The sequence below is a fragment of the Strigops habroptila genome, chromosome 5 (assembly GCF_004027225.2).
Source record: "Strigops habroptila isolate Jane chromosome 5, bStrHab1.2.pri, whole genome shotgun sequence".
NCBI lineage: Eukaryota > Metazoa > Chordata > Aves > Psittaciformes > Psittacidae > Strigops > Strigops habroptila.
Genome location: NC_044281.2, coordinates 70050178 through 70064649, shown reverse-complemented (window position 1 = coordinate 70064649; position 14472 = coordinate 70050178). Strand labels below are relative to the sequence as shown.

The following is a 14472-nucleotide window of genomic DNA, read 5'->3' as shown; positions in this document are numbered from 1 at the left end:
AGAAAGGTTATGACATCCATATAATACACACCATCCTTTAACACACAAGATTTGTGCAAGGCGCTGTACATACACCTGGGGGGGAAGCCTTTCCTGTTCCCAAATGTTTGTCATTACACACAGTTTTCTACTTATCTCTCAAAACCCTACAACTCCACAGGCATGACAAACCCCAGCTAATTGGTAGCTCTTTTCCACCTTGCTACCATTCCCTCCTGTCTCCTGAGCAGTTGGATCTGCAGATGAGAGCAGGGAAGAACTGAACCCAGGGAGGACATGCTTTATGAGAGCTCCAAACTCTGCAAATGAACAACATTCCACCCAAGGAACCTGGTGTATAACTGAGGGCTGCCAAGATACAACCACGCCAGACTTCACTCCTGATTCATACCGGAGGCTGGGTGACTCACTGCCACTGTCCAAAGGCTGTGGCAAGGGAAGAAGGAAGGGATCTGCAATCTGTATAAAGGGATCACGGCACATGTGCTACAGCAGAAGGGTGTAGAGAGCGAATGGAGGAAAAGCGGGTAGACTTATATTACAGCCTCAAAGCATCTCTGGTTACATGGTTCTTATATTTTGTCTAGTTAAATAGCTATATATCTAGTTCTGTAGTTATCAGGTCACATATCCTTACACACATGTAAATATCGGCATAGTATCTTCTACCTTTCTAAACCACATTTTTTTAATAAGAACATGGTGATTGAAATGGGGTTCTAAAAGGTGTAAAAAGCCCACAAAGCTCCACTCTGTCCCTTCCCATCGTCCTGTCAGGAGCTCACATGCAACTCATTTTGATAAACACAGGTATAGCAAGTTTTGCACTGATAAACCTGCTAGCTACCAGGGGCAATAAATTACAGACAACTCTCATTGGTAAGACTACACAAGGCATTTCCCCATGAACTGAGAAACAGAAACAACAGCACCGCGTGCTTTGCCTTCACACATATCAACTCACTCCTGTGTCCTCGCATGTTCCATGATTAGCTCTTGCCTTTCACCCTTGTCTCCACTAGGATGAGCACGTGAAGAAATGTCCACAGATCATCCAGATCCCAGTCTGAGAACAGCCTCCACTGCTCGGATGACTTTCATGACTGTTAACCTTTGTCTCTGGGGAAGACTGTCCCATTTTGTAGAAGGCATAGCATTCCTAAATGAGCCAATATTTTATTTTACCATCTAACATTTGATCTCATTCTTTAGTGCTGGAGTTAGACCTGCCTCTTTCCCCTTTCTGTGAATTTTCACTAATACGCCTTCTCCCCAATCCAGTTTATTGCCTGTTTCCAGTAGCACTGCAGGAAGCACACACACAAAAAATAAGGAATAGAAAACAAAGCACACAGAAAGCTAAGAGCCACCAGCACAAAACCTCAGCACAACTCAAAGGCAGGCTTTGTTACTTGTAGTGTGTGAGGTAGGAACAAGTAATGAAGATAATCTCAAATTAATTAAAAGCAAGGGAGAGTAGAATTGAGCCTGCAACAAAGAGATGTAGTACATGCAAATCGAGAATGCTACACTACCAGCAACATTGCCTTTTGATTAAAAGGAAGAGAGTTCCCAGGCAGGCTGGCAAAAAAACAACAGTGAACAACATTAATTAAGAAAATTAAGACCTCCTCGGTGCTGATGCTGTGTTTTAGGTTGCCTTCAGAAAGAACAAGTTTCAGCTTTAGATGCAACAGACCACACCACCTGTGGGTTAGCATGGGAGGGATAACTTTGAAACCCGTTAACCAATTTGAACTGAATTCAACAGGGGAAAAAGGTCACAGAGAAACAAAGCTCAGCTCTGTTCAGCTGAGTGAAGCAGCAGGTCCCAAAATAACATCTGGCCTGAGCCATAAGCCACCCAGTGTCCATTCTCATAGCTGGCAGGACTCCAGCTGAGCAACGTATCGACCACCACCAGCCCTCCAGCAGGCCTGCAATGCTCACCCAAGTACACCAGGTGCCACTATTTACTCCTCCAAATAGGCAGCAGAATGAGGGATCATGACAGATGAAAGAAAACACCAAGAGATAGAAGAGCCCTGGAAGGGCAAGTAGTTAAGTGTTGGCTAACTTCTGTTGTTTAACAAACGACCAGCCATTTTAGTCATTTTCTGATCCTTCAGAGAGCAGACAGCTCTCACAGGCCAGATAGCTAAGCATTCGGTACGGCTACTGGGGCAGAGCCTCAGAAAGACTCAGCAGACATCATAATCCAGTGGAGTGCCCTGGCCAAATCCGTCTCTGCTGTATTCCATATCCCACGCTTTTCTGAAAGCTCTTCTGTTTAAGGCTCAGCTACCCAGAAAAATCTGGCCAATGGTAGTTGAACCAGCTCTATTATATCTCTGTAACACCTGATATAAACACTGTGACTGCATGGGGCTTTCTACTGGTGTTGCTCTAATAGTTGCTGAAATACACGTGGATATAGACTCTCTTCTAAGATCACCATTTTCTCTAGTAGCATGCCTATCACACTGGTTTGCAATCTCACCATCTCATAGGCAAGCCTTTATTCAGGCCAAATGTTGTTTCCAGAGACACTCAGGTTTGTCTCTCTGCCTGCCTCTCCCATCACACACTGTGAGCAAGGCTTCCCATGCACAGGGTCATCATGCTCCTTTACATGCAGGCTCATCAGTCTTGTGTCTTGCACTAGGCTTTTGATAGCCAAACAGAAGCAAAATCCTGTCCCACTGCAAACACAGAGTTCATGCCAGTTCAGATAGTAGATCTGTCCAGAAGTACAGGGCCACAGCCCCAGACATCCTTCTGCACCCCCATCCACATTCCCATTATAGTGTCCAGTGCTACCAATATTTTGTTAATTGGGAACAAGTCCAGAAAGACACTGTGAGTGGCAAAACAAGGACAGCGTCCTTCACATGCTGACCCAGCCCTCCACCTTGCAGAAGACCAACAGGGGGAATCTCAACCCAGGCCCCATCCAAGAGGGCAGGAGGAAGATGTAATTGCCCTGGCTCACTCAGGAGTCCTTTACCTGCACCTGGTGTGGAGCAGAGACTTTTCCCCTTGGGTTTTGAAGTGTAATACAAAGGGTGGGGAAGCCACCTTAATGATTCCAAAAAGTTAAGAAGACCCTTGAACTTTGCATCCTACTACCTTATCCCATGAGAATGTGCCCTGCGACAACCATCATCCTAAATTACTCCAACCCACTACAAACAAGTCACATAATTCAGAGGCAGTTTGCAACCACCTGAGCAGACAGATATGACCCCTCTCCTGTCTCTGTATCTCCCATGGAAGCCCAAATTCATGGCTCCCACAGTCTCACCAGGTCAATTCTCATCCAGCTCAAAAGGAGCTTCAATTTGAAATAACTAGGATCTGGGAAGCAATTTGAACAACAAAGATGCTCCTTAAATCACTTTCAGCCAGAACTTTGCAGTGCTTTAACTTGATCAATCTGTTAATGATTTTAGCTGAGCACGTTCCACTTTTCTATTACTGAAAGTACTGTTCTTCCCTACCTTAGCCCCTCTTCTCACCTTTTTCCTTTCTTTCACGCAACCTCTTTTAAAAATAAAACATACTCAGCATCTGAACTGTGGCAGATGACGTAAAGTAAGTCCTTTGTTGTTAAGAAGCCATATCAATAAGGGACAGGAGTCAGAAAACCTGCCTTCCAACTTTAGTTCTTTAGCACAACCCAGAGCAGATGCCTCCTTTCTTGCATGGCTGAGGTTTCTCAAAAAAGCCCCAACCAAAACCAACAAAAAAGACCAGCTGACCTTCCTTTTAGTGACCTTTGAAATACACACATGAAGTAGGCAGCATAAGAGCTTTATAAGAACAGACATGTCTGTCACCCTGTAAGCACAAAATTGGCAGGATTTGGTGGTAAGGACAGGAAGCCTAGAACAGAGAAATGCCCATGAATACAGAGTAATCCACCCCCCTACCTTATGCAGAAAGAATTTCTCCCTCAGCCTTCTAACAAAGGCAAGTAAGGACTGCAGACAAGCAGTCCTGTTTGCCTGCACCTGATGGTATTGATCACAGCTGGGGGGATTTTCCAATCAGGCACAAACTGCAGGGAAAGACTAGCAATCAATTAGAGCTCCCACTCCTTCCTCCCTGCACCCATGAGGTCCTTAAAGCACTTTTGGCAAGAGCTAAATAATCATGTTTTATACATTCTCACCCACCCAACAGCTTTTGCAAATATCCATCCTTTTTAAGCCTCAGTAACAGCCTTGCATGTGAGTTAACTCCTCCTTGCACATAGGGAAGTCAAGACATGGGGCACTGCACACCCCTATTAGGCAAAATGGCAAGCCAAAAAATCATGAAGAAAACCTGCATGCACAGCCTGCTCTCCTCTGGCACCCCAAGGAAGCACATTTGAACTCAACTTATGCTTTTTCTCTGCCTTGAAAGTCAGCAGGAGCTCTGTGCTCATGTCCTCCGCTCCACTAACTCCTCACTGGAGTCACCTACCAAATCCTCACAAGGGGCTCAACACATTTCTGGAGTGAAATTTCTGAATAGAGAAAGCTTTTGAAACCATAAACTAAAAGACAAGAAGTTTCACCTCAACATGAGGAAGAACTTCTTTACATTGAGGGTGTCAGAGCACTGGAACAGGCTGCCCAGGGGGCTTGTGAAGTGTCCCTCTCTGGAGACATTCAAAACCTGCCTGGACGCATTTCTGTGTAACCTGCTCTTGGTGGCCCTGCCCTGGCAGTGGTTGGACTAGATGATCTCCAGAGGTCCCTTCTGACCCTAAAGATTCTGTATCATCAGCACCACTGTTCACTGAAAATGTACCAGCAGTACCCACTTAATAGACTGGTTTAGTGTCTGAAGCAGTGCCAAAGCAGTTGTTTTTAGGATCCTGAGGCCTGTTAGCCCACCACTGAACAAAGCAGTTTGCTGTGGCTAAGTCCTTGTTTTTCCAAGTCCTAAACATCTATGTTAGCACCGAGAATACCAGTAAGCACAACCAGTTTTCCCTGGAAGAAATGTTATTTTGATCCACCATGCTGTGGCTGGGATAAATTCCAGTCCCTTCTGTCCCCCACACACTCGCAAGAAAAAAAAGGAGAGAGGAAGAGAAACACTACGTCCTCAGGTTAGTCAAAATATTGCAGAGTCCCAAGTGGCAAGTCAGAACAAGTGCATCCCCTGCACATCAGGCACCAGGAGAGACACAATGAAGCGCAACTCCCCTGCCCTCACCTACCAGCTATAACCAGTGTATGAGAAAGAGAATATCAGCAGGTACCTTCAGAGGCTAGTCCCAGAGTCAGCATGGTATTTAAGGAGATAGAGAGTACACACTGCATCAGTCCGGAGCAGCCAGGACCCAGACATCTGCTTCCTGATACTGTAAATGTTAACATCATCCCTTCTCCCAGTCCAGCAGCACCGTGTGGGGACGATGCTGGTGGTTTTACTAGCACAGGACTCAGGCTGGAGGGGACCAGAGCAGATGAGAGACCCCAGCACAGGGCCTTCTATCTTCACAAAAAGGCCTGGCAGCAGTTAGAGACCACATGAAAGGCAGATAGTATCAGCTGCAAGGGAGGGTGAAAAGCTTTACCGAGGCCGAGTACACGCTAAGACGATTTTCCTCTCCCGCAGAGGGAAGCCCCGACAAGCAGGAGTTTCACAGAGTCAATGACTCCAAGCGGGTTTTCATATCAATATTTCAGCAGCGCCTGTCTTTCCAACGTGCACCTCCCAGGCCCCAGCTCCCCTTCCACCCGTTGCAGTGTTTTCCTTCCTTTAGCAAATGCCCACGCTCCCTCTAGCGCCCAGCTCTGCTTTCCACATACCAGCAACCCGGCACCCTTTCCTATAGCCTGCACCCCAGGGTATCCAAATCACGCTGGAGCTAATTAAAAGTGATGCTATTTTGGGCACAGAGGCCCTGCAGTGCTCTGCACATCTGCCTGGCTAGCGTTTGTGTCACATATCAGAATATGAAAGGGAAAAAACATTGTGACAGCCTCAGTGTCAGGGATCTTCCTTGAACAAGAGGGCTTTGCCACTCGTTTCGGTGGGAGAGCAATCAGGTCTCCTTCAGGATTGAGAGGTAAGGAAAAAAGAGTGGTTTGATTACTCAGCATCAAGCTTTTCTGATTTTTACTATATGGTGGGACTCTGCTGGCTACAAGGGTTGCGAATTGACGCTAAAATTTCCATAGCAGATTATTTATCTAATATGCTTAACACCCACACAGCCATGCTCTTCAAACATACATCAAAGTTTATGCAGTTCCCTCAGTCTCACAACACCCCATAATGGCAGGAAAGGAAATATTGCCATGCCCTTCTTTTTGCATGGAGGAAATGTTAATAACGATGCTGCAGGATACTGCAGGTTGAATTCTCAACTACAGTAAAGTGGCCTAGATCAATCCTACATCAGTTTACGCTAAGAATCCAACCAAATACTTTGGTGCTTTGGGGACTTTCTGCATTTACAGCATTCAGAGCTTTACCAGGAACATGTCATTTAATTTACTGTCTTGATTAGAGGCAGGATGGACTCCACACACCTTCAAACACAGATTCGTGCTGGAAGATAAACTTGATCAGATCATATCCCTTCCAAACCCCAGTGTTAACTCCATAACAAACAGGCTTCTTGCAATTGTCCTGGAACCAGTCCCAGACATGAGCTCAGGCTTGGCCTTCGACCCTGAAATTAATCTGGATTTGTAAGAGAGTACTGACTCAGGTAAGCGTGTACTGCTCTCCTGCATTCTATGTACGGATATCCAGGGAGCTTAAGGGGCATGACACTATGGCACGACTAAAGTAAATTCTTGACTGTTTGCAAGACTGGCTTCCAGTATTCTTGAGTACAACCAGCATTAAAGATCTTTAGCTCCTTAACCTGTGCTTTGCCCATTAGACGACACTGCCTTCATATTTTTTCTAAAATCTCTACTATAAATCCAACTATAAATTTGGAAACTCTCAGAAAGTTTCATCCTCCCCCAGCCTTGCATTTAAGAAAATATTTGTCTCATCTCACTTCCCTTTTGGGAAAAATTTCTCCTGCCAAACATCAATTATCTGCTCAAACCCATTTTCGAAATACTTTTTCATCTACTTGGAAGAATGTTTTTCATTAAAAAAAAAAAAAAAGAAAAATCATTAAAGAATCGTATAGTTTATTTTATGCCTGCGTTTAAATCACTGTGAAAGCTTAGCCACAAATCCTAGGCCTCATCCCTGGTCACGAAGAAGTCTGAGTGCTGAGGCCTGAAGGGAAACTGCTGACAGGCACCTAGAACAGGAGCAGTTCTATTACTGAGCTCTAAGCTATGCTGACAGCTTGCTGCGCTAGGCAGGGTAATGGCCCGGGGCATCTGCCAGCTTCACCGAATCCACAAGCAACATCAACGCCCATCTGCTGGACATCAACCTGACTTTGCAACGAAACCAGTCTGGAGAGAGATAGCCCAAAAAGTATTTTCCAGACACCTTATTCTTGCTCTACTGACTCAACACAATCATAAAAGCAATTGCCATGAAAGAGTTTCATTTTTATTTCACCGTCTTGTATTTGAATATTAATTAAAAATGGATTGGTGAAGTCCTGGAGAAGGACTTAAGTGGCAAACTTCATTACTAAAGGTAGTGGAAAAGTGGAAATGCATCAAGACACTGTGACATAGCCAGCCTACCTTCAAGTGGCAATGAGACCACAACCTAGCCAAAAGCCATTTGAGAAAGAAATGGTATAAAATAGCAATTAAAATATCTACCAAATGCAGTGCAATTAGCATGATTGCTCCATCACCATTTTGCACTCTAGGAGTAAATATTTTAGACTGAAATCCAACTGGACTGTCGGAGCAGTTACCCATGGCTGACAACTAAATGCAGCATTGCCTGCCTAAAGATTCATTTTCTCCCCTTCCTCCCTTCCAAGCATAGCAGTCTATTTGAAATTGCAAATACTGCCCATCTCATTCTGCCCATCACACACTGCACTGCTAGGCATCTTAATGAAAAACTACCTGGCACACAGCAAGCCCATCAGCCTCCCCAGCTTGTAATTCGCCATGGGAGTGAGTAATGTCTCAGCATCAAACCACCAGTACATTAGCAGATCACACCAGAACACTGCCAACAGCATTCAGAAGAATCATTCCCGGAAGAGACAGACTTCACTGCGAGAACTTGTACAACCTGCTTTCCACTGCCAGAGCTTGCACAGGATAAGGGAATAGGATCAGTAGCAGCAGGAGGGAAAGAATCGCAGAAGCCCATTCAGAGCAGGGTTGCTACCATCAGATCATGTGTATGCCAATCTTGAAAATCTCCAAAGACAGAGACTCCAAAAACTCTTCCTAATGTCCAAACTGACATATGCTATGGCTGTTGCCTCTTCAACCAATAAAGTAAACTGCACCTTCTGTCTAACTCTACTTCAGGTGGCTATAGGCTACTGTAGTACTTAGCCTCCTCTTTACCAGAGTCTTATCCCAAAGACATCTCATATTCCCAGTCTTGGAGTGAATATCGCAACCATGTTGACTCCAGAGATGATGGCCACAGGCTGACTCAACCTCTGGACAAAACAGCGTAGCGTGGTTGACAAGATAAAACAAGGCCCTAGTCCAGTCTCTCACCAGCTCTCATCCTGCCTTCTCTAACTTTCAGAGCCTGGATCGTAAGGCCAACCATCAATGCAGTTGCATGGTCTGCACGGTAACAGCTATATCACTTGGGCACACTGTACTTCTCCTTGTTCAAATTCTTCACTGCTGCACTGCATTGAGATGAAAATATGCAGATGACATTTTACCAATAGTATGAAAAATCCAACCCCTAGGATCATATATGAACTTGGCCTGGCTGAAGCAATGTGAAATATTGTACATGCCTTAGACAAATGCCATCTCCTGCTCCTACTGTGGCATTACAATACATTTTCTCATCTTTAAGCCTGAAGTTTGCCTCTGGTTCCTAGAAAGGCAAAGGCATGTATACATGGGATACCTAAAGCACACTGTGATCATAAGCTGAGGCCTCAGCATAGAAAATGGATTGCAAATGTCTTCTAGAGGTTAAAGGAAAGCTAAAAACATGCATCTTTTCTTTGTATATTAACAACAAAAAAACAAATAAGAAACAACAAACATTTGCCCACAACAGCACAGAATTCGTAGCACTTCCATCATGGAAAAAACATGGACATAATAAAGTACTTCCTATGAAAACTACATTCATCAGACTGACTACTCTGAAACCTAATGACAATAGTCTCCGTTTACCATCCCACTAGTGATCATATCAGGAGAGCAACCTGAGTAAGTGTGTTTTATCCACCACAGCTTGTCAAAATCTCTTGAGAAAACTATTGTCAGGAAACAAGATAGCGAGATTTAAGGCTGTAACAGCATTGAAGGTGCTGCTATGTATTTTTGCAGGTCCTTACCCAGAAATCAGGGAGAGAGGAAGGAAAACAAGAGAATCTGAGGGATCAGATCATCTTCACAGGGAGGCTGAAGAGAGCATCTGGTGAGCAGAATGAGAGAAATGACATAGCCATCGAGAGAGAGGGAAAACAAGTGTAGAGGGTACAACTGCTCACCAAATGGCACATTTGTACACAGTGTGTGTTCAGAGAGGAACGGCTTTGAAAAAAGAAAGGCTTGCAGATCTCCTGGGAATAACAGCAGTTTTCACAAAAAATCTCCTTCTTTCAGAAAGGCCTCAGCAATAAAAAACCCAACATTTTAACTGATCTTTACTAGATCCCTCAAGAGCTTCAGTGACCTCTCAATAAATACCATTAAGGCAGACTGATACTTGAAGCCCAAGCACAAGTCTTGCTTTTTCTAATATCAGACCTACTGAATTAAGGCAACTCCCTTTCCCAGGGACACAGCATAAATCTCATTTCTACACAGAACAGTATTCTTGCATTTTCCTAACAATTTCCACTTGAAGATCTTCAGGTATTGTACAAAGCAGAAATGAATTCTGCTCCACACCACCACTTTGTGGTAGCTAAGTAGTACTATACTCATTTAACATAGAAGAGGAGATCCAGAGAGGTTAATTGTCTTTCCTAAGGTCACAGAAAAAGCCTCTGGGCAGAATGAAGCAGCGAACCCGAATTCCCTGATCTCACCAGCCTTTTGCCTCTATCCTAATCCTGACCTCACCATCTGCAAATGGAGAAACAAAAGTTTGTTGCCTGGAAGGGATTATTTTTTGGTAAGTTAATTTGAAATTTGAGGGATGTGGAAGAAATGGGAGATAGGAGATGGAGGGAGGAGGAGCTGCTCTTAATAACAATAAAAACACACTGAAGGTTTTTAACATTCCAGGTAACAGGATGTGCAGCAGCTGCAAAGATCTCCTTTTTGTCTGTAGATCTATATGTCCCAGTAAAAGCATCATTTTTTTATTACCATGCTTTCCTCTCTGCAAATTCACCGAGTTGTTAGGAATCCCCCCGCCATTCATGTATGATTTGAAACACACTGCTTCATTGCATGCAATTTGATTGATCGTGTTTTTAATAAATGATAAGTGGCAAAAATGTAGGTTCTGAAGTCTGTTCAAGGAACAGAGCATTAGTAAAAGCAAGCTGTGTGCCTCTTCACTGCTTTGGTAGTCTGAAAACAATAGCATACAGACATGTCCTACCTGTTCTCCTAAGTCATCTGGCATAATCATCACACATGAGTTAATATCTTTTGTCCATTTTCAATACATCTTCCTGCTGCTTTATATCTACTGTGACCTAAGAAAACCTATGCTTTGAAGTGAGAGGCTGGGAACCGATGTGGCTGGCAAAAGCCACACTGTTTACCTGAGTGACCTTGGACAACTGCTTAACGTTCCTGTGCCACAGACACCCCAGCAGTAGAATTAGGTGAAAACTGAACTACAGCAGAAAAGCTGGCATTGGATTCAGCCTTCTCTGCTAACAAATAAAGGGACCCAGGTTCAAGCACATAACTTTCACTCTAAACTGTTAAAAAAAAAAAAAAAAATCCAATTAATCACTAAATGGAGTGTGTTCCCTTCAAGACATGCGACAGAAAGTCTCAAGATGCTAAGCCTCATATTAGAAAAATCACAAGACTAGTATTTATTAACACGCTTGCTTTTCCTGCCTACAAACACCACACTGGCAATAACCACCAGCCTTTTGCTGGTGCTTTTGAGTTGGAAGCTTTTAACGCACAATATCTTGAGATGCAAAACCTCAAGATATTCAAGGTGTGAACTATTACCTTTATTACCTTTCTTAGTCACCTGGAGTTAAACAATAAATGAAACTAGTTATTTAAATGGCATATTTCTGTAAAAGCAGAAAAGGAAGGAGGGAGAATTCTGCGAAAATCACTTTCTGACCTGCACTTTAGAAAAAAAATGACCTTTCTTTCCCCAGTAAATGCCTACAGAATGAGTTTTCTCTGCTGCTTTAACCAGAAATACTCAAAACTATGGGAAATCCATGCTGCGAAGGGATGGGGAGGATTTTAGCTTCTTTTGCTCAACACCCCTTGATTCAGCACCAAAATGAAATAAAAGAGAGGGCACATAGATTGGTTTCTTCATTACATGTCATGTTATATTAAAAATAAATAATCCTAGTGGCAAGAGTAATGCTAAAATATACCATGCAGCTGTTTTCTCTTGAATGTTTGCTTTCAGCTTTAATGAGAGTAGAATCCATGTCTGGCAAACACAACTGCCTTTAAAAAATTGGTTAAATCAAAGTAACATCTACATTGCTGTCAGGATTATTGCCTAAGTAATAATAAATAGAGAAAAAAACTTCCAGTCACTAAAATAAAGAGGTGGTTGAATTGCACATTACGAAGCTATAGCTGATGCACAGATAGATAGATAGACGATTTGCTTTTTAATGACTAATAAGTTTCATGAAGAATGTATCTGAAAATTCAGCCAATCTGTTTCATGCTGTTAATTGCTTTATGCCCATTTCCAATAGTGGCAAAACAATAAAAGAGGCATTTTCAAGGCAACTACAAGCTATAATAATCAGAATAATGGGAATATTGTCACCAGACATAAAGGTTTCCTGGAGACCTTTAAGTTATGTCTGTTCTCAGACTTTACATCAGAGTGGAAACAGTATGACTGATACCAAGTTAAAAGAAAGTAGAAGTTTTGTTCACAGCCATCTGCAGGGCGTTGCAAAGCAGGGTGCGAGGGAAGGTCCTGCTCTATCAGGGCACGATGGAGTGTGGGATTTTGGGACACCCACCCCCCACACGCACACTCATGCAGAGTCCCACAGACTTTCAGGAACACCTCAGTGACTCATTATTACTGACTACAGGGAAAAGGCATGAGATGCCATCGATTTTTAATAAACTTTTCACTGTGCTTATGCTATCTGCCTCTTTACTGAGCCCCTTAACGTACTCTGGGGCTTTCCACCCTTTAATGACTTAATGGGATCTCTCTTATCGCCAGCATGCGGAGCAAGGAACAGGAGGGCTTTTCCACCTCCACTGTACATTATTCATCCCCTGGCACAGAGGCAGCGAAGCGTGCCGAGGTGGATATTACATATGAAGAGACCGAGAGAAAGGGGACCCAGCTGTGCAGGGACATGGGACAGACCGGAGTGGGGAGCAGGGGTCTTCCCTGCGCAAAGAGGAAGGTTCCGGCTAGCCCGGCCCCTTTGGCGGCGGTCCGATCGCACTGCCCCAGCGATCGCAGCTCTGCCTGGGGGCGGAGGGAGAAAGGTGTTCCCATTCCCCATCTTTCCCAGGGAAAACTTTTTTTCTGCTGCCACCGCTCCATGTCTCCCTCCCTGCGGCGACCAGAGCAAGGTGCCCACCAAGCACCCCTCTCCTCCGCGCACCCCCTGCCGCAGCGGCAAGCGCATCTCCCACCCCTCCAAGCCAAGCCGGGTCGAGTCCGTGGGTCGGTACTCACGCTGCTGTTGTGGCCGGACCAGTGCACCATAGCTTGGTTGTGCGCCGCATCCCCGGTGAGCGCGAAGGTGGTGCTGCTCAGCCTCAGCTCCTCTGCCCCTCGCAGCCGCGCCGCTCTCCCCTCCTCCAGCGGTCCGCGGGCTTGAGCCCGGCCGCCGCGCTGCCCCTCGGCCGCGGGCACCCCCCGGGAGCGCCCCTCGCTGCTCCGCCGGCTTCGCGGCGCTGCCGGGCCCCGGCCCCCGGGCGCGCCGCCTCCCGCCCCCGCCGAGCGGAGCGGCGCTCCCCGCGGCCCCGCGCGGCCCCCCGGCTCCCCGCCCGGCAGCGGCTCCGCGCCGGCCGAGCCCCGCGCCCGGCCGCCCGGCCAGCTCCGTAATCCCCGCGGCGGCGGCGGCGAACGCTGCTCCTGCCTAAGGCGAGACGAGGATGCCGGCCAGGAGGGCGATGGAGACGAGCAGGATCTGCAAGTTATTTCGGCACCGGTGCAACACCAAGACAGGAGTAAGAGCCATGTCCAGGCGAGAAAAATGGTGTGGCAGGTCGGAAAGCAGTTGGTCCCCTTCTCCATGCCTTTGCGGAGCGAGTCGGGGGGCTCGGAGAGGGGGGGGGGCGAGCCGCTGCGGTTAGGGCTTTTTTTTTTCTTTAAGGAGAAAGGGGCCGGCTTCTAATTATAATAATTATTAGTAGTATTTGCAAAAGGCTCCTCTTCCTCTCGCTCTCCGTCTTTCTCTTCCCCTTTTCTCAGCCTCTGAGACGATGACCAGGAAAAAAAAAAAAAATAAGGAAAAAAAAAAGGGAAAAAAAAAAAGGAAAGAAGGAAAAAAAGAACAAAAATCCCAACTCTCTCCCCGGTAGTTGGATTCTGTTCCTTACTGTTGGTGGTGGATTCTCTATCTTTTTTTTTTTTTTTTTTTCAAAAGTGCTTTTCAGTGAAACTGTTCACGTTCGAGGATTTGATCAAGTGAGAGGGTAACACCACACGGGGGGAGGAGCCCCGAGCCTTGCCAAGCCGCCGCCGCCGCTGAAATACACCAGCGAGTCCCCAGCCGAGCCGCGCCGCGGGGGGCCGGGAGCGGGGCCGGGGGCGGGAGCGGGACACGGACCCTGCGCCGAATCAGTGGGAGCATCACTCAGCCTTTGCTCCTGATTTGGTCTGTGGGCTCCTGCCTGAGACAGCGCAGCCGTCATTCACCGTTTCGCATGATGTATATTTACATATACTCGTATCTACAGCAGCGTAGGTATTGCTCACCCTATGTGCGTGCCTATGTATGCACAAACGCTGGACGTGGGGAAGGGGTGTAAGGCAACAAGCCGGGGTGAGTGTGGCTCTTGGGTGACTCTCCCGTACCCACGGGCTCGGCAACCCGGCAGAGCCGGCTCCGGGAGTGCGGATGTGCCTGTCCCGAGCGGAGGCTCCTGGCCGTGGGAACTCTCTAGTGTGCGTGGGAATCCCAGTAACCATGCCACCGTCCGGGAAGGGAGACTAGCAGGATTTGTTTGGGGGGCGAATACCCAAGAAAAGGCAGTGTCTGCAGGCAGCTAGCTT

At 46.0% G+C, this 14472-nt stretch overlaps 1 protein-coding gene across 2 annotated transcripts in view; it reads right to left on the bottom strand.

The window, feature by feature from the left end:
• SORCS3 (sortilin related VPS10 domain containing receptor 3) overlaps positions 1-13925 on the bottom strand; it is a 299459-nt gene extending 285534 nt beyond the window's left edge. The window contains exon 1 of one of the 2 annotated variants that reach the window (XM_030488031.1): positions 12928-13925. In XM_030488031.1, the coding sequence (XP_030343891.1) occupies positions 12928-13491 (564 nt within the window). In that variant the 5' untranslated portion in view covers positions 13492-13925. The remainder of the gene's footprint in view (positions 1-12927) is intronic. The other variant, XM_030488030.1, reaches the window with a different exon arrangement.
• Between the last annotated feature and the right edge of the window lie 547 nt (positions 13926-14472).